The sequence below is a fragment of the Ambystoma mexicanum genome, chromosome 1q (genome assembly GCF_040938575.1).
Source record: "Ambystoma mexicanum isolate Mex_15411 chromosome 1q, UKY_AmexF1_1, whole genome shotgun sequence".
Classification (NCBI taxonomy): Eukaryota; Metazoa; Chordata; class Amphibia; order Caudata; family Ambystomatidae; genus Ambystoma; species Ambystoma mexicanum.
The window spans coordinates 565,963,092-565,988,212 of NC_090922.1; the positions used below are offsets into that span (position 1 = coordinate 565,963,092).

Consider the following 25,121-nt stretch of genomic DNA (forward strand, 5'->3'; position numbering starts at 1 on the left):
CCAACAATGCCCCATGCCCCTTTCAGACCCACACCAAGATGCCCTTGTACCTCCCTACAAACACCTAGATAGCCACAGCCGAAACCCTCTAAAACCGCCCATCCCACCCAGCTATTTCTTAACCCAAAGAATACTCTCTTCATCAATCAACATTAGATTTCCCCTTAATAAGCCCGTTTTATCCAGTTTAGCACCGCCATTCGTTGTCCTGTCCACTGATCGTTCTCGGCCCTCCGTGCCGTCACAGTAAATAAAGAAAACGGCAGTATAAAACCCAGCTGCACAAACGCATAGCTCTCAACCATTTGTGTCGACAAACGCATAGCTCTCAACCATTTGTGTCGCAAAGGCGGGTGAAATAACCCGATTTTGTTTTTGGCGGGTGAGACGCCCATTGGAATGAATGGGCGTGCAGGAGGCTTGGCGGGCGAGTCAGCCCTTTACAAGGCGGGTGACACCCGCCAAAAGCGTGTGAGTTGAGAGATATGCAAACGTTCAACCAGTTGATTGAAGTAATAAGGCGAAAGCCTCGCCATCCCAAAACACTGCCGGAATCACTAAGAAGTCGGCATGTACATTCCTGCCTGCAGCCAGATCTAAACACGCCCAAGCAAGATGACGTCGGACGCTGCGTATATGGAAGGGAACGCAACGTGTCCAAAGTCACGTGAAGAAGAAGAGGCTGGCCGTTACTTAGTATGGTCCGTTTCTCGGATGAGAACTAGATACAAGTGTGAGAGTAATGCGTTTGTGCGCCAGCCACTGAATCTTAGTCGGTGGTACCATGGAGGGCTTCGCAGAGGAGGAGGAGGATGATGGTGAGGGAAGAGGCTGTTCACTGAGGGCGGAACTTCCTCGGGGTAAACCCTCTCTTGTTAAATGTGAAATCAAAAGGACACTGCTGGTGGAAGAGGGGGTTTCCTCATCATTAGTGCTAGAAATAGAAATTATTAAATGTGTGTGCGAGAGTGAATTGGAGGGGACCGCAGGACATTTTTCTTAGCGCCCCATCCCCAATAAATAAACAATTGTATTTCAGGGGATAATTAAGACATTATGAACAACTAGAAAATAACCCAGGAGAGGATGAGTGTTCCCTATTAATGTTGCAAGTAAAGTGTATACATGGTAATTAAACAAATATGATATAGTACATCGGGTATATGAATACACGAGTAACAAACTATAACGAATTAACATCATAATTATTGAAAGGAAGTAATTGATATGGAATATGATCGGCATGTAGTAAGGCTCACATGGGCGGCAGACATACAAGACAAACTAAAAGAAACAGGGAAGAGGGTGAGCATATAGGGTCTTAGATAAATTACTTTTTAAAACCTAAATATGTAGACACCTTTTTCGAACCACAAAGCCAGTACCTAAATATTTGCTGCAGAGTACAAGCCTAAAGAGCATACAAGTTCCCGAATCAAATGTTCTATTGGGTAAGTATTTCGACTTTGGTTCTCACGACCTGGGTTCGAATCCCAGTGAGCGACAACAAAAGCAGATGGAAAACATCATATAAAACACTTAAAGGGTGCAAATGGATTTCCCGTATTCAAGATCCGTGGAGAAATTTTTAACCGGATACCAGATCTCGGAAAATCTAGTCCAATGATCAGCGCTGCTCATCCACATACAAGTTAAGACTTGCTTATTCAGAAGTGCAAAATAGTTCATGTGATGCCACCTCTGTCCTTTCGTGTAGGTGAGATGAGAACTGCTCGTATGTAAGGCTTGAATGGAATTCTGTTTTGTCTGAGTGATGATGGGCAAAACGCCGTCCACAGAGGGAACTTGTGGCACACCAACCAGCTGCAGCATAAAGTTGTTGGTGGCAGTTCATTTAGTTAGGTCTTTCATACAGTGTCAACATGATGCCTTGCAGCCAGTCATAAAGCTAAGGTCCTGGAATGCTATGTAGCGACGCTAAAATGATCAAGTCCATCCAGGGGTGGCAACCTTTCATTTAGCTGGGTAAGGAGGGGTGCATGGCTTGTGGCACAACCTTTGTTTGACTCTGGTCACCACACAGGAAGTGGCATCTCCAGGGCCGGCTGAAGATATCTCGGCCCTTGGGGACCCATTTCAACATGATGTTTGTGGGTTGCCCTTTCTTAGGGCATGGCAGGGGGGCAGCGGGTAAGGCGAGGGAGAGTAGGTGAATACATTATAATGGAGACAAAGAAATACAGCCAAAGGTTAATAGCTATCGATTATCATGAGACGGCCAGGCAGAGCCACTAAATGTTCGTTGAATAGCTGCTAATCTTTCTTTATCAGTATGGGGCTAATGTAGAGAAACCAGAAAAAAGGTACCTTAGAAGCCTGACAGAGTGGACTCCCTGAAGGGCTTGAACAAATGCAGTTTGTAATGTGCGTTACAAAGCACACATTTGAAAGTCCAGAATGAAATCTTTTTATTGCTGCTTCATAAATCTAATGCCAACATGGGGGCAGTTGCTGCCCCCTCCCCCCGCAATCCCTGCCTGATCCTCAGGCGGCTGTCAGTGGAAAGGCCCTCTCTGGGAATCTCGGGCACATGTCTTTGGGCGACGCTCTGGCTTTGCTTTGTTCTTTTTAATGACACTCTGCTTTTCAAATCAACTAGTAAGTGGTGGATGGAAAGTTTTAAATTAATCATGACCACTAGCGTTGTTCTCGGCAGCCTTCCATCTGTATCATTGTAGAAGTGGCCAGCCATTTTAAAACACGTATTGATCGTCCTGTTCGAACTGGTAAGCCATATCCCCTATTCATAGCAACGGTCACAGACCTGTGTCGGTCCTGTTTAATCAGCCAGATCCAGTTTGACTCCCTTACTGTAATAAGAATGGCACCCATATCTGAGCAAAGCTTTTCTTAGGAGATCATTAGGGTTAAACATCCCCTGCTGGCTGTCTTTCTTTTTATGTTGTACATGACAATCAACGTTTCCCATCATAGTTTGCATGACACACGCACACTGTAATTATGCTTTACTTAGAATTTTGCCACAGATTCAAGACCCAAACCGATTATGTTGGCCATTGCGTATTCACTAAGGCAGCCGCATATTGTTCCCATTATGTTGATCTAGGACACTTATAATCTAGCAAGGAACATGTAATTGGTTCTCGGCTTCCTCGTTGCACATGGCCCTGAAAGAAGCACTGGGATGTTGGAGCGGTTAGTTGGGCTGCCAGGAAGACAGTTGCAAAACCTGTGGTGTTAAGTGAGGCTCTGGTATGGTTCTATTGTGGGTTGAGCCACTGATATTATGTTTTGTAAGATCTCTTAGATGACAGAGCTGCTTGAGATGGATGGTATGGTTGGGTTTTGTGTGATGGGGGTACAGATGAGGTCTACTGTGCTGTGAGCTCTGAATGACTTTTCCTCGGGTAATGAGCTAGGGATGGTGCTGGTATTCTGAAAGCTGTCTTGAGACTCCATGTGTAGTGTAAAGCTAGTATACGTGAGCCTGTTAGTTGAGGATGGTAGATGTGCTGTGGGCTCATGAGAAGTCCGGCTATTGTCTTTAATGGATGGACTAAACCAGTCGTTTTCCAGTCTGCTGTTGAGCTCAGTGTAGGTTTTGTCATGTTTTCTGTTCGCATAATATGTTCTTACTGTTCTGTGTTCCTCTGTTGTGAATAGGTTTAGGTTAGTGTCAGCATTCCATACTGCCAACGCATTTGGAAGAAAGAGTTGGGGGGGGGGGGGGGTGAAGGGGCGAGGGGAGTGACTTGAATCAGTGGGATCACCAAGGTGATGTTAAAAATGCGGTGGCATATGAGAAACTAAGCAGTTCATTGTATTAATGCATCGTAATCCTGTCACCAACGTGATCTATCCGGCCCCAACTGCTAGAAACAGGGCCGAAACGTGGCAGTGGTTGCTTGTTGCTGGGTAGAGATGGCGTGAGATAGCAGTTTGGACTGGACTGCATCTTTTGGTGGCAGGCCCGAGGCTTATTTGCACATGACCGGGCCTGTTCTGTAATGGAACAGTTGGAATACAAAATTATGGAATCGAAAACTTCCCAGAGAAACGTTAGTGGTGATTGATACAAAGCCTTACTTCTGTTACTATTTTATTTCACTCTGTTTCCCCCTACAGAATAACTTTTTTTTATGTACCATCCTTAATTTTTTCACCTATAGGTGGTACGTAAACCCACCAAATAAATAAATTGAATGTCATTTGTAATTGCCCTAATTTGGTTAATGTATCCATCTGCAGAAATCTTTGTGCAAGTTGAAGGTCACAAGTTTGTATCTTGGAGGATTTGGCAAAGCATTTCGTTCTTCTGTAGCTGATAAAATGAGTAACACTGAATAGGCTCATACCCTTCTATCTGGAGGGGTTAGGAGGGAGGCTCAAACGATTGTTAGTGGCCTTAAGCCTTAGGGAAGTTTTTTTGCATGTGCTGGATAGTGGAAGAGGGGGGAGAAAAACAAAAATAAATGTCTGGCAGGTTGCACTACTCCAGTCTAGGCAAGCATGCCCATCTTCCAATACCATTATACATTGTGCCTGCCCCACTCACAGATTGGTAAGCAGGTTGGGACTTCCTGGCCCGGCAGAGTAACAGACATTGTGCTGGAACACTCTTTACACAGTCCAGACTCTTGCACCAGGCAAGCCCCCTCATGTACTTAAAGTAGTGCATCATTTATTTCACTTTTTTGTTAGAATAGACTTATGAGTCATAAGGACCAGTGTTGTGAGAAAGCTAGGGAACAATTGAGCCTGTGGCATGTACGATGCAAATCAAATGCAAAGTGCAGTTTCTGGAGGGAGAGGCTGAGACCGTGCTCTACGGAAATGGAGTGATCTGGCATTTGTAATGTAATTGTCATCTATATAGCGCCTTGTCCCACTTGTGTGGGCTCAAAGCACTGTAGTTGAAAGCCCTGACGGTGAGGGGGCGATAGTCCACAATATGGGAAATTCGTCCGAGGAGTTTAGAATGCGTGTGTGCATTCTAGCCAATACAATGGTAGGTAAGAGTCGCCAAGTCCCTGCTAGCTACCTATGTCAAGCAGGCATGTGGATGGGTGCTGTAAGGTAGTCTGATGAGTATGCTAGAGCCAGGAGAATCATTGTGTGCAATTAGAGCACATTTCTGTCGTGGGGAATAGCTGCATTCTTAAGGCAGAGGTGTTGTACGATGTGTCTTCGAGAAGTGTGTGATCGTAGATGCAGGTGGGTGGCCGTGCATTTGGTTATCTTTTGTAAGCACGAAGTGTGATATGTATATGTGCATCCTGGCTGGTTTCTTAGATGCTGCTGAATTTAGAAGGGGGTGAATTCAGAACCTGGCTAAATTCTAAATAGTGGCTATATTCAAAATGCAGCTGAATCAAACTCTGTGGATATACAAAAAAATTCTGCTCGATATGACATCGTGGATGCCTACTAAAATGCACTTGAATATAACCCAGTGGCTATACTCAGAAATGCAGTTCATTATAACACAGTGGATGTACTAAAAAAAATGCAGCTAAATATAACTGTGGCTATACCTCAAAATTCAGCTAAATATAATGCAGTGGCTAAACGCAAACATGCAGCTAAATATCAGTGGATGTACTCAAGGTAGCTAGATTCTACTCGGTGGCTATACTCAAAATACATCTAGGTAGAACACTGGCTAAACTGAAAATGCAGCTAAATATGATACGGTGGATGTGCTCAATAATGCAGCTAAATAAAATTTTAAAAATTGAGCTAGATAGGGCACTTGATGTAATCAAAGATGCAGCTAAATACGACAGGGAAAGTACTAAAGAATCCAGGCGAATATAACATAGTAGCTATACTCCAAAATGCAGCTAAATTTAATACAGTGGCAATAATCGGAAGCGCGGCTAAATTTAACACAGTGCCTATAATTAAAGAGCAGCTAAATGTAACTCCAATGCGGCTAGATATTACTAAGTGGCTATTCTCATAAATGTAGCTAGATTGACGCACGGCTATACTCGCAATGCTGCTGAATTTAACTCTGAGGCAAAGGTCAAGTGCTGTTGGGTTCAACACAGCGACTATACCCAAAAATATAGCTATGTTAAATGCAGAGGCTATACTCGGAAAGCAGCTGAGCAAGTTGCTGGCAAAATCATAGCACAACTAAATATAACACCATGGCTATGTTAAAAACAGCTGAAACTAACACAAGTCTATAATTTAATGTCGATACATTTGACCCAGTGGACGAAGCCGAAGCGCAGCTAAAGGGCAATGCATTGGCTATACTCCAAATACGGCTAGATATTACACAGTGGCTATAACTAAAAGCAGCTGAATTCAACGTTGGCTAAAACTTCAAAAAGCAGCTAGGTTTGACGCAGCATGAATACTCAGAATATAGAACAGTGGCTATCCTCAGGGACGTCATTTAGGGGTCGCCAGAGGTCGCAACTGCGACCTCTGATGTCTCCCTTGCGACCTCTAAAAAAGAAAAATAAAAAATGTATTTATTTATTTTTGCAATGCAAGCTCCTGGCTTGTGGCTCTTTACTTCTGGGTGGCTGGCTTTCTTGTTCAGGCCCCTTAAAAAAATAAGAAAAATAAGAACAGGGGTTCCACAAGTCTAACACTTTCAGCACTGACCCTAAATAAGAGAGAATAGGAATACCAAATGTGTCTTTCTGGAATTCTATACAATATTTTCTAGGCTCATTAAATGTTTATTTCAGGCACACTTCAGGGGGTGAGTCACTGATTTAGTCTGTTCTTAAACGCCTCACTCAGCCTTTCATCCTTCTGAGGTCGATAAATGAGTACCAACAAAGGTTGGGTGATATTGGGTGTATATTTTCTCTATATAAAGCGCTTAAGCGTAAGTGCTATATAATAACACATCATTATCATTTGGTCATGGATGTCTGCTTGCATACACAGTAATATGGGCCTACACACACTGATCTTAACGATACATATTGCGATCCATTCTTGTATGAAATGTACATCACACAGTGATATCCTAACTATATTTTCGTAGTGTACAATGCTATGTGATGCCACTTCCTGTTTTGTCAACGGGTGAAATGTTCGTTTCATCACTACCCGCGCTATCACTTTGGGGCGGGGTCAAATGATGTCATCAGGGGTCAAGGGTCGTGTGATGTCACGATGCCCTGGCATTTTGGTGAAATGACGTCCCTGGCTATCCTCAAAGTGACTGAATTCTACGTGGGGGCTGTACTCAAAATGCAGCTAGAAGTAACACATCAAGAGATAACAAATGCAACACTTGCTATGCAATCAAGTCATCGTCTCTTACCCGGAGGTTGCAGGCAAACAGGCAATGGAGCTGCCCTTTGCCATGACCTTTAGCCGGCTGCCCGGGCTGATACAGTAATGTGGAGTGGTTCGGAGAATTGTTGAACAATTCTGTTTTTAAAATTATCTCCTGGAAGCAGATAAAGGTGAAAAACACAACTGGCCCTTTTAATCGCTGTAGTCCAGCATTTAATATGCCTGCTTGCCACAAAGAAGTGCAGTTTGTGGTCAGCAGTTCTTCTCATCAGTGTTAATCGCCTCAGAAGATTCTCCTGAAATCTTCCTGCAAATAGTACATTGGTAAATGTGGGATATCTGCTCTTTCTGCCCCGTATGGCAGGCAGAGACATTGTTTGCCATCTCCGGAGCAAAAGCAAAGAAGGAGAGTCCCAGTTTAGTGGCGGGGGAGTTAATGTTGCTATTTTGATCACCTGATTCTAATTCCCACGGCTTGGTGTTTAACGGTGTGGAAGGAGGAACTGTACTGGAAGGTGTAAACTGGTCTGACCCTTATTCCAGTCCTGTAATAGCTCCCATGTCTCTGATTCGCTTGTTATTTAAAGGTAAAGGTAAAGGGAATGATATTGCAGTGAACGCTACAGAGAGCATGGATCTTAATTTAAGAAAAAAATATTTTCTATTGAGAATCTTACGACCTCTGAGAATGAGACGACGCAAGTTACTTCCTCACACTAGCTTTCGCTCATGGACAATGATATAACTATGAACAGTGGTGCAGAACCTTTATAGAACATTGTTTATAAAACACAGTATAATGTTTGTCATGCCATTTTTTGCTCTTCTGCATGTCCTGGGCGTGCAGTATACCAACTACGAAGATGACACCCAGGTCATCGTAGAGTTAACTGGCGGTCATAGCACGGACTTCGCCATCAATCGCATCTATAATTCCATTCAGGATTGGAGGACTACAAATTCTCTTGCTCTCAATCCCGAAAAGACTGAGCTCCTGATTTTAGCATCAGGACGAAGACTTAAAACTGTGTCTCCCGACTACAATAGCTTTTCTATTTAATTTTTTACATGTTTCTATTGGCATTTATATAATTAGTTGTGCATTTCAGTTTCCACTTCATATGCCTACATTTAGGTTAACAACAACAAATAACCACCAACAAACATGGCACGTGTTACTTATAACCTCATTTGGGGCAAACACTTCAATGTCTAGGGCTTAGCCTTTTTGGTCCTCATATGTCAATTGGTTGCCATGGGGTGATTAGCTGGGCACACCGCGGGTGATTCCTGCCTTGGTTGGTGCACTCATGGGGGGGTTTGTCATCAGACGGGTGAAACATGTCCTAGAGGAACGCTTTACATGCGACACACCTATCGTTACCATCCGGTTCCGATCTGTTCCCTACACCCACACCTTGGTCTCCGCCTCTGCCCACCTTTCGAATTCCTTACGCCATTTTCCATAATGTGGCCTTGCAGCAGTTTTCCAGGGCATGACGATGTTTCTCTTGGCTAATATGCATGCCAGGTCCATAAACCTCACCACAAGTTTGTGTTTGCTGATTCTGGGGTAGGCACAAACCAGGCATTCTTTCAGTGACCACTCATATCTCTTTACTCCAGCCTCCCTAGAAGCTTGTTCTATGTGTGCCCAGAAACTTCGCACATGCACACACCCCCAGACCATGTGTAGCAGGTCAGCATCCTCGCCTTTGCATCACGGGCATTGTGAACTTGCTTCCTTGTAAACATAGCTATTCTGTGCGGGGTCATGTATGTGCGATACAGCACATTCAGTTGTATTAGTTTGAAGTGCTGGTTCCTCGATACAGCCTTAGGGAAAGCTCAGTGTATTCTCCCATTCTTTCTCTATTATGTTTGTACCTAGGTCTTTCTCCCATTGTTCTTTCAGTGCTGTGCCCTTGGGGTTGGGTGTGTCAATCAGCATGCTGTACGGCTGAGAAGTCAACCTCAGCCGTTGTTTAAATTGTACATCAGGGTCAGCAGTGGACTCGCCTGCGGTTCCTCTGGCCAGCCCACCCACCCATCTTTCTTTGGCCATTTCCCGGACTCTGCGGTACCAGAGAAATCGCCCGCTCGGCAGCGCCTCCTTTTCTTGCATTGAGTCGAATTCCCTGAAGACCCCACCTTCATATACATCTCCCCATGTGTATATCCCCTTCCCTTCCCATTTTCTTATCACTGCCATATCTGTGCTGTCTTTGCATGTGTCTGCTGCTATCGGCACCTCCTGTGAGTGGGGGTTTACTAGTTTCAGTAAGGTTTGCGCTCTCCTCCATAACTTTCTACCCAATGTTACCATCAGTGGAGTGTGTTTCGAGCCCTCAAGTGTTACCCACAGTATTTCTTTTAGTTTGATGGGAGCCACCAGGTGTTGCAGTAAGTTTGTTTCCGAGGTAGTCTTGTCTGCCAGCCATTCAATTACGTGACTGAGCTGAGCTGCCAGGTTGTACCTCTCGAGGTTTGGCAATTTCACCACACCCTTGTGGTATGGTAGATATAAAATTGCTAGTGACAGTCTGTGGCCGGTTAGCGCCCCACAAAAATTCTCGGAGCAGCACCTTCAAGGAATGGAAAAAGGACGCCCCAACATAGCACGTTGTTAAAGAAGTACAAAAACCTAGGGAGAATAATACCCTACCTAACAATGATAGTGGCAGCTTCGACCAGAATTTAATAGACTTCCTCAAGCCCTGCACCAACTTTGCCGTGTTGTGTTCATGCATTTGTTCCGGTGTATGTCTAATGTTCACTCCCAAATACTTAAACAAGTCCACCTCCCAGTCGAGTCCCACCTCTGGCAGTTCGCTGATACGCCTCCCTCTCAGCCCAGCTAACGGGAATATGCAGGATTTGGTCTTGCTAAAATGGATCCCGGACACTTTGGTGTAGTTATCTAGTATTTCTAGGATCACCGGTACATGCAGGTGCAGGTGTCCTGTTCCCCCAATCCAGATGCCAGCATCTAGGTTTTGCTTCCTGAGATATATTGCTATGGGTTCAAGGCCCAGCACATACAGCATCGGTGATAATGGGCATCCCTGTCTCGTCCCTCTCTTTATGTCCCAGATTGCTGACACTATCCTTCCTGATTTAACCCTAGCCTTTGGATTTGTGTATAATATTCGCACCCATCGGATGAATCCCATCCCAAATCCAAATTCCCTTAGTGTTGCCACCACCCATTCCCAAGATATTGAGTCAAACAACTGTGTGGCGTACAGGGAGAGTATAGAATACTGTTCTTGGGATACAGCTGTTTGCTCAAGTATGTGTTGTAGTCTGCGTAAATTCAACGCTGTGCTGCGTGCTGGTATAAAGCCATTTTGGTCACTATGTATCAGGCCCCCATTATCCTGTTCAGGCGCCTGGCCAGTATGGTGGTTAGAATCTTTACGTCGTAGTTCAGCATCGCTAGCGGGCGGTACGAGTCACATTCATCCATTGGTTTCCTGGGTTTAGGTATCGGTATAACTAGGGTTTCCCTCAAGTATTCCGGCAGTTCCCATTTGGTGTATGCCTCCCAGAAAACCTCAAGCAACACAGGTGTCAGTGTTGCTTCATATGTTTTTTAGAACTCTGGGGGGAGTCCGTCGCTTCTCAGTGTTTTACTAGAGGCAAGTGACTGAATTGCCTCTGTGATATCATCCCCTATTATTTTGGCCTCAAAGGATTCCTGTTGTGACGAGTCTTATTTTGGGAAGGCCTATTTCGTCCAGTGTGTTTAATATGTCAATTATGGCACCTGATGGTCATGACTGTAGAGATGGGAGCAGAAATCTCAGAAAGTGTTGTTGATTTCCTGTTGTGTTTTACGTGTTGTACCTGTTGTATCTTTGATCTCTGTGGTTTGAGATCGTGGGTGTTCTCTCCTACATAGCCACGCTAACAGTCTGCCTGGCCTATCGCCCTCTGCATTTGTTTTGCGGTTTTCACTGAGTAATCGAACTTGGAGAGCCTTCCCCACACTTCTTGGCAGTCCCCTCACAACCGTGCTAGCTCTATCTTCCTCTCCCTTGTCCCCCTTTTGTCTGACTCTGTGTTTTATCGCCTCTTCCAGTTTCTCTAGTTCAGCTCTCAGCGTTTTCCGTTTAACCCCCGCTCCAACAATGGCCTCGCCCCTCACCACTACTCTCATTGCCTCCCAGACAGTGCCCCACCTTTCAACTCTACCTACATTCTTTTCCACATATTCCTCTATTTTATCTCGTAGCTCTTCTGTGAAGGCCGGATCTGTTATGGCGTCTGTCGTCATGCGCCACAGCGGTATGGGCGGTCTGGGCCCCCGTGTTTTCCAATTCTTCAGCAGTGGCGAGTGGTCTGATATTGACCTACCTAAATACTGTGCTGATTCTATTTGTGCTTGGTAGCCCTTGGCCACAAACAAGTAGTCGATTCTCGTGTGTAGAGTGTGGTGATGAGAAGTACGAGTAACCTTTGTCTGTGGGATGTAGCTCTCTCCACTCCTCTACCAGGTCCAGGGCTTCTACTAGTGCGTTCAGTTCCCCTGTCGCAGAGTCGTTTTTGGTTGCTGTCGGTTTAGACCTGTCCAGCTCCCAGTCCCTAACACAATTGAGGTCACCTCCCTATATGAAAAAACTCTCTCCGCATTGGGCTAGTTTGGCCCCTAGTGTGCCTAGGTGTTTCGGGATCCCATTTTTGGGGAAGTACGAATTTATTATGCAAACTTCCACCAGTTCAATGCATCCTCTTACTATTGGGTACCGGCCTTCTGGATCTGCCTCCCATCTCAGTAGTTTGAATGGAATTGCCAGACTTATCCAGGTAAGCACCCCCTAGCGTATTTTGAGTAGGTGGTGCCATAGCAGTGCCCATCCCAGCGTCCCGTTACCGCGGCCATGGACTTCTGGGTCAGTTGGGTCTCCTGTAACAGCGCAATAGCCACCCTCTTCCTGTTAATAAAGGATTTCACCCGATTTCTGCGCATGTATGTTCCCAGGCCTCGGACATTCCATGTCAGTACTCTAATATCGTTGGCCATTTCAATATGTGGGTCCCCCCCTCCAGATCCCCTGCCCCCATGCTCTCCAGTTACCCTCCCAGGCTTCCCCATTTGCGTTGCTCCCTGGGTAGCCCCCGCCATAGCCCAATTGTGTAAGACCACATTCATACATTTCCTGGCACATACCTCAATCCGTGTAGGATTCAAACCGTTACAAACTCTGAACCAAACAAAAACTAGAAAACTGCACTCAGCTGCCACTGTCCAACCGTGGTGCTAGATTGCCCCCGCATCTGCTTGGCCCATCCGGGCTTCAGCTTGCGGGCTGTGGTGCACCAGCAACTGGCCGAAGCCTACCAGTTTGTGGGGTGTGTCTGTTCGCACTGTTTGAGGTTCCCACTTTGCTCCTGCTGTTCGATAATACAAAGTACTTCATTATTCTGTGTCGCTCACCCGCAGGTTGCTGTTGTTGTGACCCTCCCGCACCCCATTCCTTTCCTGGGCCGGCTATTCTTCATGTTTTCGCCTCCCGTCTGTCATCCAAATTGTTATGTTCCCACCACATTGTGGCCGCCGCCGGTGTTTTCAAGAAAACGGCTTGTCCTTCGTAACGTACCTTGAGCCTAGCTGAAGCTTAATTGGCTTGAATGAATTCCTTGCCCTCTGTACTACAGGAGTGTAGTCTGGGTATATAGCTATGTTGGCATTGTCTCGGCGGATCTCCCCTCCCTCTCTGAAGAATTTCAAGATGGTCTCCATGTTGCGAAGTTCAGTATCTTTGCTATCATGGGGCGAGGGTGTGAGCCCGGCGGCGGTCTCTTTTGCAGGGATCTGTGTGCCCTTTCTACTACAAACCCCTGTGACAATGTTTCTGCCCAATTTCCTGTAGTATCAAGTTTTCCACAAAGTCCGTCGGGTGGGATCCTTCCATCCCTTCCGGGATTCCCAGCAGGCGTACGTTGCTGCGCCGGGCGTGCCCTTCTGCATCCTCCGCCTGGGCTTCTAGTGCCGCATTCTTCCTTTCTAGCTCTGTCAGCCGCTTTTCTAGTTCTCTGGTGGTTTCTGTCGTGTTTTAGTTCCGATTCGGCCATTGTGACCCTTTCTGTGAGGTTGCGGACATCTTGCCTCATCAGCTGCACGTCGGATTTAACCTCCTCTATCTTGGTGTCTATGAAGGCTCTAAGCGCGGCAATTGCTTCCAGTACTTGGTCCTCTTTAGTGGTGGCTTCTTTGCCTGGCTGTGCTGTTTGTGCTTCTGGTGTGTTGTGTGGCTGACCTTTCTGTTTGTCGGCGTTAAAGGAATCCATGATCGTAGCATCTTTTCTGTTTTTTGTTGTAGGCATATCTTCGCTGTCACCTGGTTATATGAGGGGTGCAGTACTGGGGGTAGGCTTGCCTCCAATTTGTGGTGTTCTCTCCCTACGGGTTCCCCCAGATCTATTTAGCGCCTTGCTGTGAGGCGTTTTGTTTGTGCACCCTTGTGTCTGTTCTTTGGGTTCTGGCTTCAGGGTCTCGGTTCTTCTGTGTGGGGTCACTGCGCGTCTTGTCTGCGCTGTGTGCGTCCCTTGCCGCGCTGAGTCATTGTTGCGTTGCAGGTGCCGTAACGTTGTGGGCACTGTTTCACCTTCTCCAACCCAAGTCGGCGTCACTGAGCGCCCAACTCTTCACCCGTCCAAGCTATGCCTTTGTAGCGCACCTCTGATTTGTGATGTCTCTCCCGTGTGGGGGTCCCTAAGGACTATTTGGCGCCCCGCTGCTAGGTTACTATTTGAGCGTCCTTGGGTCTGTGTCCTCTTTTTTTTCCTCTGGCCACGAGTCGTGGGGGTCTCTGCTCTTTTGTTTGGGGTCACAGTACGTTCTGCCAGTGTTGTGTGTATCCAGCGCAATACTGTGTTATTGCGTCTCTGGTGCCGCAGCGTTGGGGCCTTGATTCACCTTCTCCAGCCCCAATCGGCGTCGCTGTGAGCGCCCAACTCTTCGGCAGTCCAGGCTATGCCTTTGCCTTGCGCCACTGGTTTGTATTGCTGCCCCTCCCGTGTGGGGGTCCCTCAGATCTAATTATCGCCTTGCTACCAGGTTACTTATTTGAGCGTCTTTGTGCCCGCGTTCTCTCGTTTCTGGCCACTGGTTACGGGGTTCTCAGCCCTTCAATGCGGGGTCACAGCACATTTGTCAGTGCTGTGTGCACCCTGTTCAGCACCGTATCGTTGTTGCTTTATGGGTGCCGCAGCATTGTGGGTCGTGGTTCCCTTCCCCGGCCCCAATTGGTGCCACTATGGGTGCCCAACTCTCCACCTGTCTGGGCTGTGCCTCTGCAATGGGGGTCAAGTCTCAGTATGCTGCTACTGCTGCCTTTGGCCTTCGTCACTGCGGTCTGCTTTACAAGCTCGTGGTTCCAGCCCCCCACTGTACCTGGATCTGCCCGCTGCTGCCCTGTGGGTCTAGGCTGGGTTGCTTCTCTCCTATTGTTGTAGCCCAGCTTCGTGTCTTAGTCCGGGTACCCCGCGGGTAGCTTCCTTCGTCGCTCGCCTGCTTGTGTCTCTTCGGTGTCTCTGGCCCAGTTTGTTGCAGCCTGTATGTGCCGCCACTGTCAATCCACCGACTTGTGCTCCTTCTCCTCGTCCTGCTGTAGCTCATTTGAGCCCCGGGCCCGCCGTCCAGGTCCTTGCAGTGGTGGTCGCATATTCCGGGTGGTGCTTGCCCCAGTCTCCTTACTTCCTTGGTGGTCCCGTCACTTGCCTTCCAGTCTTCCTGCTGTTGCCGTACGCAGCTCTGGTTCTGCGCTTCTCCTCCTTTGTTCCTTCTCCTGGTTCAGGGTCTGCCTTCGTGTGCGAGACGACCCGATAGACTCACCGTGGGATCCGGTGCGTTCAAACTCGTTTCTGGATCCTTGCCTCCAGCCGCTGTTAGGTCGCTGTGTCAGGGCTCCCCACAGTGTCTCACGTCCCCGCCTGCCCTCAGCTGCTCCTTTCTCACCGCTGGGGCGCTGCGTTTGCCATCTTGGTTTCGCAGGGGATCCACTTCACTGTCGCCTCAGCCCGCTGTCGTTTACCGAATATTCTTTTTTTATTGTTTGTTTATTTATTTATTTTTTCCTGCTTCTTTACTCTGGGGTCAGGGAATCAGTTACTGCATCCGCCGGTGTGTTTATTTCCATTCAGGTCAACTTTTTTCCATGTTTATGTAGGATCTTTGTAGGATCTCGGCAGGAGCTCAGGACGTACACAGCCTCACGCAATGAGCTCAGGCCATGCCCCTACAATAGCTTTTCTATAGCAGAAAATCAAATCCAAGTGTCCAAGAAGGTGAAAACACTGGGTGTCGTGCTGGACGCAGAGCTTTCCATGAATCGCCATGTTGCCTCTGTCCGGGCCTCTTGTTGGTATGTGTCGAAATTATTAAATCCCATCCGCCCATACATTTCACAAAAAAATAGATCCCTTCTAGCCATAGCCCTGATTAACTCACACCTCGACTATTGTAACAGCTTGCTGGTAGGGACATCAAAGGCGAATCTTCAGGATTTGCAAGTTGCTCAGAACGGGGCAGTTAGAGCCATCCATGATCTCACTCGGAAGGAACATGTCACCAGTGTCAAACAAATTCTTCAACAGCTTCTGGTCAAACAACTTGCTCTCCCTGACCTTCAAGTGTTGTCATGGTGAACCCTACAATACATCATCAACCGCCTCACCACCCTTCCACCTGGTTGTTGTTTGCGGTCCTTCCCCTTAAAATATATCCAACCTAGGTATAATCCTAAAACCTTTGGTGGTTCTACATTTGATGTTCAGGCTCCATCATCCTGGAACAAACTCCCATGTGAACTTGCGCCATCCAACTCCAGACTTGAGTTCAAGAAAAGTCTCAAAACTGCGATCGTCTTTGACTAGGTCGTCTTTGTATAGATTTGATCAGACCAGGCTGGTTTCCTCTGCATCCTTTATCTTCACAACCTGTCTTGTTTTGTTTTTTGTGCGCTTTGAGGCCTATAGGTGAGTAGCGCTTATAAAAACTACAAATAAATAAATTGCCCAAGTAGAGGCTCTGGTGATATAAAGGCATCACCAGAGATGTTTGCAGGCTCCCGAGGGCATTGTCAGGACATAAGCGGTGTCTCTTATCTCAGGAGTTCCTCGGCAGGTGCTAAGGGGAAAACGGTCCAGGGAGAGAAGATGGAAGCTTAGGAACTGTTTCCCATTACGACATTAGATATTGTTTTGCAGTCATGTGTAGGTCTCTGACTATATCAGTAATAACGTGCACTATATTTAGGGGAATGGGCTCCGATAGGTTGTGGTTGACTCGCAGGGTGGTTTTCGGGGCTCGGTAGTTGTCCAGAACTATTTTTACGGAAGGTTGGGCCGAAGTGAAAGGCCTCTAGGGTGAGCTGTAGGAAGGACCAATAACATTTATCAAAGGCTTTGGATACATCCAATGCCAGCAGAGCCAATTTATGTGAGTCCTGGGCCGCTATGTCCACTAAGTTTAGGACTCCCCGAATATTGTCCCCGGTTGACCTATTTGTTATAAACCCTGTTTGATCGGCGTCAACTAGCTTAGGGAGGACAGATGCCAAGTGGTTTATTAAAATATTTGCCTAGATGTTGGCGTGTATGTTTAATAGAGAGATGGGTCTATAGGAGTTTTCTGTGGGGTCATTATCGGGCTCAGAGGGGTCCCTTGCTTGGATGACAGGATGGAGCCCTCACAGAGAACAGCCGCCGCCAGCCAGTGAGTATTTTGGGGTCTCTCTTGTCCTGAAGGCTAAACTGGTGGCTGTCTCTGTGGCCTCTCCTGCCTGGATGTCTGGCACCTTGGCCTCACTCACCGCTGCAGCTGGCTCCTGAAGGGGGTCCCCTGATGATAACGGAGGTCTCTGTTCTCCCACAGACAGTTTGTTCGGAGGGAGGGGCGGGAAGCACGCCCAAACTTCAGTCCCGCTCCAGCCAGGGCACCGGCACCGGGCCTCCCGTGGCTCCTCCCGAAGGACGGACCTCCGCTTCACTCCTCTCAGAGCTGGCGCACCTGGATTGGAACGCCGACCCCTGATGCCTCCTCCGTGAAGGGCAGGAGCTCCCCTCTGACAGCCCCACCGTGCTCTGCAGGGCCACTGGTGCGATCCGGCGCCCCCTGGGACGTGCCACAGGTTTTTGGCACAGCTGTACTAACGGGAGCTCCGAGTCCTGCAGCCTGCCTCCGCCGACCCGCGCTCGTGCCTTCAGTGCGCTCCTCCCCGCCGGCTCTCATGCAGACATGGGTGCTGTGGCTTCACTCAGGTCCCACTAGCCCTGAAGCCGCCATTTTGAGCATCTTAAGGCGCGGGACCGGCGGGAGTGCTTCGGGGGCATTTTTGTGGATACTGCCTTTGCTGTATTTATGAGCAGGATGAGTCAGTCCCTTGTGCATTTGTTTGCTATTTAACTCCAGTCCTTAAGGATCTGGAGTTCATCTAGGAAAATGCGTGGCTCAGTCCCGATTATCAGCCCGTTGGGGGTTATGTGTAATCTCAGATACTCCGTCATAAGAGAGCCATGGAGTTCAGTGCGTATCAGTTTTTTGGTGTGTGCCTCTATTTTATTCCTTTCATCTTCTGCAGATACATTGCCTACTGTTGTGATGTTCTGGATGATTGAAGGTGTCGCTAGGATCCCTTCTAGAAGCTCCTCTGCAAATTCCAAATAATTAAGTTCAGCCATTTTAATCAAGAATAATCAAATGGAGGGAGCCAATTTAAAAAAATGTCAACTGTGTGTATGAAATAATGTGTGTTCTGTTGCTATTAGTTATGACCGTCTGAGCATCTCCTAAGGGTATGTGTCCACCAAGTCGCCAACCACATAGTTACTTGCTGGTGGGAGATACGAGCAAAGGTCTAGAGAAAAAAAAAGAAAGATTCCCTGCCCCTCCGCCCACCCACGGCTGGCGCCGTGAGAAGGAATGAACAGGAAAGAGCAGGGTAAACTGCTTAGGAGTAGTTCTGTATGGGTTGTGCCCTAGCACTATTTTGTAACGCGAAAGAGGAAGGGGCTACATACCCTGGTAATTAATCATTCAGCTGAGCATCTACAATGCCCTTGAATGTTTGTGATTTGTCTCCGAAGGAAGCCAGAAGAGGATGGCAGACAAAGCTGGTTCTGTCCTGTCTTGACTCTCAAAATCCAAATTAATGTTTGGGTTAGAGACTGGGTACCGAGTAGTGTAAGCCTAGAGAACTGTTTAAGGACAGGAAGGCAAAGGACATGGAGAGAGTTCTATCTTTCCCTGCCTACCTATGGAGCTATCCCTAGTCAGCGCTGGTGTGCTGTTTATCTAATAGTGGATAGATTAAGGAAAAGTAAATATATTCTCTTTTTTCTTTCTACTTTCTTTTCATCCGTGATCATATTGAAGACAGGAATGACCCCTTTGAGGCCTTACTCATGTAGAATGTTAAAAATATAAGATCGCATAGTTGTTGAACAGTATTGTGGCAATTATTACTTTATTGGCCAGTACTGTAGGGTCTACAAATACCTATTTAAAAAGTAAAAAGAATACTCTTAAGTGAAGAGTGAACACTATTTTTCTGTGAAGACTAATGTAAGGGGTCTGTGCAGCTTTGATTAAAGATATATTGCAAAGGTCAGTCACTAGGCGACATAAGGGATGACTCTGAAGACTCTCCTGAACATCTTCAACTCATAGAGGCTGATGGAAACATGGGTGATAGATTTCAAGAAGACTCCTTATCTCAACTGGTGTGCCTAAACAAACCGAAGACTCCTAATCAATCCCATAGAAGCGGGTGGGGTAATGGGCACAGGTTTGCTATGCAACACAAGGTCCACTCGCTCATGTACCTTCAGTGTAGATTTTAATTTGACATTGGGATTGGAGATTTTTTATGATCATTATACAAAACCTTATTGTAAACGTGTCTTAGACATTTTTAAACTGATTCCCCAATTGAGATTAATTTTGTCCTCTGATATGTAGATGGTCGAATTCCCACATCTTATGTATTCAATAATATTAGCAGAAATTGAGGCATTTTTTAAGTTCGGTCTGGGTTTGATCTTTTTCCAACAAAGTAATATGACTCTTAGAAGATAATTTGGGTGTAGATTTGAGCCTCCTTTCATGGATTGTTAGTCTTGTAAGGATTTGATATCCTGAGTGGAATCGAGTATTGGTATAAGAACAGTAACCTTCCAGCACAACCTGGTTACTTGGGGGCCTTACCAGGCCCAAAAGAGTGTCTCGATGTTTAATACTGAATCTTTGTTGATTTTATCCTGGAACTCCAGGGCCCATAACAGTTTTATGAATGTGGAAAACGTGGATAATTATGACTTTGATGGGTGCAAGATGTTTGCACCCTTGAGTGTATGGTGATTTCTCAAAGTTAAAAGAAGAAGCTACAAAAGACCCATGGGTTCACCCAGCAGGGGTGGGGGGACAGTTGTGTGCCTTTTAGAGCTGTGTAGGGTTTGAAACAATCCTGTATGAAGGAACCCTGAATGCCATAATGGGAGTGTGGTGTAGCTGGCATAAATAAATTGAATTGATTGTGTATAGGCACTATACAAATAAAAAATGTGTTTCAAAGCGCTTCAAGGAGGGAGGGAACATGGGAGAATACAATTACATTCTTACAAGTCCTTGAAACAATTCAGAATGTGAGAAAATAACTCATCAGCCAGGCGACATTTCAGATAGTGCAAGGAACAATTAAGGAGAAAAGGGGAATGGGAAAAATGAGACAAACCAGCAATAACATTACTATGCCTAGCGACAATTGATGTAGTGCATGAGTAACAAGAGGAGGGGGGGGGGGTGTGGAGAGAGGGAGAAGGAGATTAACAAAACAAGCGACTATAGTAAGTCAGACGACGATTCAGAATGGTGCTGGGGGATTGGAAGGAAGACAAGAGGGAAGGGGGAGACGGACAAGCTGCTATCAAAGGTCATGGGACAAAAGATAAGGGTGGTAAAGGACGTAATAAGGGGGGGTGGAGGAGGAGAGGGCAGGCGGCTGCGATAGGCCGGCAGCTACGATTACTATGCCTGATGGCAATTGGGGTAGTGCTAGACTATAACAAGACAAGGGGAGGGAAAGGAGGAGGAGAGGGCAGGTGGATAGGAAAGACGGCCAACTATGATTACTTTGCTTGATGGCAATTGGCGTAGTGTCCGTCTTAAGGGGAAGGGGGGGAGAAAGCAGGTGGCCTGCGAAAGACAGGCGGCTAATATTACTATGCCTGACGGCTATTGAGGTAGTCCTGGAGATTAGCAGCGGAAGGAAGGGGTGCAGAGGAGGCATGGGGTTTGGTGGGGGGGACACAGACTGTCCTGGGGGCATGGGGGTGGGTGGGGGGCCACAGCAACAATCCCTGGGGCATCAGGGTGGGGGGGACACAGACAGTCCCGGGGACAATGGGGGTGGATGGAGGAGACATGGGGACACTCAAGGGCATTGGGGTGGGAGAGGGGACACAGACAGTAAAGGGGGCATGGGGGTAGATGGGGGACACAGCGACAATCGCGGGGCAAGGAGGTGGTTGGGGGGACACGGCGTCAATCACAGGGGCATGGGGGTGGGGGGACAAGAGACAAAGTGGAGCATTGGGGTGGGTGGAGGGACACCGTGTCAATCATGGGGGGACAAGAGACAATAAATGGTGCATGTGGGTGGGGGGGACAACAGCAACAATCATGTGGGCATCGCGGTTGCTGGGGGTTACACAGCGACCAACACAGGAGCATGGAGGTGGGTGGGGGACACAGCGAATAATGAAAAAACTGGCAATTAATTGTTTTTGAACAATAATCCTGCTTCACAAATGAATAGTCTCCTGATGAATGAAAGTGCACAAAATTGTTAAATGGTCTCATACGTCCTTGCGGGGATTTTAAAGACCCCATTAATTGTAATACAGAATATGCAGTACATGGCCTCATATGTTCGTGCGAGAAAGTTTACATTGGCAGCACCAAAAGGAAAATTTAACCTTGTGTCTTGGAGCATCTGAGAGCCATCAGGCGCAATGATAATTATCCTGTAGCATGTCATTTTGCTGAATTACACAACCAGGATAGTTACCTTCTCAAATGGATTGGCCTAGGAACAGTAAAACCACATCCCCTGTAAAAGAAATGGGGAATGGTGCTCAGAAGAAGGGTAATCGTGAGATTTAACAGTAAAATTCCTTTTGGCCTTAATACTAGTGAAATTTAAATTCCTGTTGATCACCTCTGTATTTCTTTTCCAGTTGGAATTATGCAGTGATGTTTTGACATTTTGTATGTCATTTTGCTTTACTGTATGTTGAAAGGATACTCTCGGTTTATAGTCCTATTCCTCTGTAAAGTACATCTCATTTGGTATCTTAAGTTCATTGAATAACTTTGACGTCCGTTTTTAGTTGTATGATATTGATGTATGGCTCTTTTTTTAGTGCCCTAGTACTTGGGATAACTTAATTAATTCTGATATTTTCCAGTGACTAAACTCTTTATAATGCTGTCCATAAACTAACCTTAAGATGGAGAACCATTATGTTACTATTTGGCATGATATGTAGAAAAAATAAATTCAATATGAATGATGGACTTTATTTGGATACAAGCACAGTCACATTTATTTATATATTTTTTAAATTTATTTTTTGAGCCTCTTAATAGTATTTAATTTTGCAATACAAACATATAATATATAACACTAGCCAGACTAATCCTTCACATTAAGACATATCAGAAGCAAACCATACAACTGGATTATAACAATAATGAAATAACCGATAAGAAGAGAAGAAGAGAAGGACAGAAAGAGATGGGAAAGAAAGCAAGTCAGCAAGATATCATAAATATTGAAATTTAAATAAGTTCATCAATCAGATATAGGGAAGCATCACACAATAACTTTGACATTAAATCCATGGAATGGAGAAATACCTTTGTGAATCATAAAACAATGGTAATAAAATTTTCCAGGAAACTGGATTTTTCAAACTTAACTCATACATCGAGGAAGCTTCCCCATATATCCCAAAGCCTGTCAGTGGGTCCCGCTTGTTTGTGCATAACGTTTTCATAGGTGGAAATGGTCACTGCCTTTTTTCCATCTTTCTGGCAAACAATTCCAAATCAATGGGTACCACGGATAATGGCGTTTTTAAATAATTGTTGTTAAATGGTGGTCCAACCTTCATGTCTGGTACCATAACTAAGCTGTGAAATATAGTGAAATGTTGGTTTGTCTTCCTTTTTTATTTAATTAAATGGCTTTTTTCTTTGCCATGCAGTGCCTGTCTATTTGCGAGTGATTCTCACTCACTTGTTCATGTAGGCCTATAATGGATTCCATTCACAAGTTGAACTTCGATCCTCTGATTAGAACAAAGAAATTAGAAATGAATAAATTATAAAGGAATTTGAGAAGGCATGTCACTATTTCCTCCATGGATTGCTGTGGTGGCCCTATTTCTCTTTGAAAAAGAAATGTGAAATAGACCTAAAAACATTTGCTGAAGTGGTACAAACAAAGCAGATTAATAAAGGTGGTCTAAATCTGATTCTGACATTAAGACACAAAATATAGCCAATTTGTGTAGGCTGATTGGTGATGACTGGACAGAGAGGAGCCATGTGCTAGTCCATTATATGCCGTCCACTATGGAGAAAACATTTCATTAATTTTAATGCCATCCCTATTAATAAGCCTATGTCGATTGATGATCTCAGTTGAGTGACTGGTATAAAAATGCAACGGAAACTGATCTTGAAGCCAAGATGTTCCATTTAAAAGCTTCATGTGTTCTGGGGTTTAATGGCCTCTCAAAAGCAGTCTTAAAAAATAATGCTAAATTTGTTTCAATATCCTGCACATGCTATTTAAAAACATTATGGCCATCATGATTCATCCTAAATTGTTTAATACGGCTATTAGTTTTGCAATAAATAAGAGGTGAGAGAGAGAACCTGAACAAATCTCGCCCTCTATCCCTTTTGGATGTTGAAAGTACGATCTTCACCCTCTTTGTTCTGGACGATCTTGCACAATGGGCAGTAGCTTTGTGCAGTATTTCTAAATTCGAAACTGGATTTTAGAACGGGCCTGAACATCTCCACTAATGGTTTGCTTTTGAAATCTGTGTCAAAGGCAGCTATGACATTGTCTCCTCTTAGATCTATCAGCGGCTAATGACACTATGGATAGAATCTGGTCAAGCATAAATTGGTGAAATGGGATATTCCCGAAGGCCTGTTGAAAATAAAAATGCTGTTATATGATGATACACACTGGCGTACAAGAAGAAAGACTCGGACAAGAAGATCGACTTTAACTACAGGAGTTTGATTTAAATTAAATTGTTTACTGACCTTGCTAATAGCGAAGTTCCCTACCTAGCAAACTAAACTAAGGGTAAAGAATACATAGTTATTCAAGGAAGGTAGCTTTTACGCTCATTCAGTTAAGAATAATAAAACTGTGCCAACACTATTACTTTTAAAAGAGTGGAACAGTATTCATATTCAATAGTTATACTTTTTAAAGGAGCAACAAGCAACTTAAAGGTAAGTAATAACTTTTGTAATACTGTAATCCAACACTAACTCATTTACAAATAAGTACTTTCAACACGTGTTATATTTTCAAGATAGAAGCCTTATCTTTTAGAGTCCTTCCCTTTTCTATTGCATGAGTTTTCTCAGAAGCAGAAGAGGGACCCTAGCGGTCGAGGAGCCAGCTGTAGGCAGATCAGGATTGGGTTTAGATGCAGTTACACAGGACATCTCTTTGAAAAAGTATTTGCTTCCGAATTAGTTCCAAGTGTTCAGAGACTTCATAGAAGACTACCTGTTCCAGCGTTAGGCCTGGGCGAACGGTATGGGTAAACTCCCAAACACACAAATCGCCCACTAGGCCTCACAGATCGACACAAAACATAAGGTAAGCGTTACCCAAGCTAGTGCAGTACCTTAGCAGAAAAAAGAGCTCTTGGGTGGATGGCTTCACCCTGCAGCAGCATAGAAACCAGTCCCTGAAATCTCGGTTTGGTGATGAAAAACGGAGACTGGATGGGAACTTGCAGCAGCAGTCGTCAGAAAAGGCCTCCAACAAAGAATTCATCAAGGCTTCTTGCGGCTCTTTGGATTTGGCACCGTTTCACAGGAACCAGATAAAGAACGAATGTCGCTGGTCGGATTCTCTTCACTCTCTCAGTCCAGAACTCTGGTGAGGAGACTTCAGGGATTTGAATCGTGTCTTTGGAGGTCCAGCAGCAATCAGACTTCGGAAGACTTTGCACGGCACTCGTGCTCGAGGACCCTTGTATTGGTGGTTTGCAGCCGTGGAAGGTTACAGCATGTCGAGTGATGGCTCGTTTTGCAGGTCTTCTTGAGACTAGTGTGTCTCGCCAGCCTCCGGGAAGGAGTTTTCATTTTTGGGACCCCCAGGTCGGATGAAAGGAAGGTTTACATCAGGCATCGGTTACACAGCAGGCTCTCTGGTTGCTGGAAATCGTTACACCCGTTGTTTCTGTATCTTCCTCTTTGGATTCAGCTGCAGTGGTCGACTTGCCAGTAGTTTCCAGAATCAGTCTTTATTAGGAACTACAGCACAATTTCTGCAAACTCTCCCTGCAGTTTACAATAAGGGGCGGCTGGCTGTCCACTCAGGACAGCCAGCTTCCCAGTAGGAACTGGTTCCTTTCAGGCAAGGTGAAAGATAAAGGTCTGCAAAGGTTTGGACTCCTTCCTTGCTTCCTGCCTTAAGACACTGGAGTCTCAGTAGGTAATACAAAGGACTCACGCTGGGGGGCGTGGCTACGAGGGCCATGTAGGAGGACGCCATCTGGAGGAGCTCCTGAGATCCTGCAACGATCCGGGCAAAAAA

At 45.8% G+C, this 25,121-nt stretch overlaps 1 protein-coding gene across 4 annotated transcripts in view; it reads left to right on the top strand.

Annotated features, from left to right (window-relative positions):
* The first annotated feature begins 665 nt into the window (after positions 1-665).
* Positions 666-25,121, top strand: part of TRMT1L (tRNA methyltransferase 1 like) — a 1,318,548-nt gene continuing 1,294,092 nt past the window's right edge. Inside the window, exon 1 of one of the 4 annotated variants that reach the window (XM_069641040.1) lies at positions 666-818. In XM_069641040.1, coding sequence (XP_069497141.1) covers positions 785-818 — 34 coding nt within the window. In that variant the 5' untranslated portion in view covers positions 666-784. Of the gene's footprint in view, positions 861-25,121 lie in introns of all 4 variants that reach the window. The other 3 variants (XM_069641039.1, XM_069641041.1, XM_069641042.1) reach the window with 3 other exon arrangements.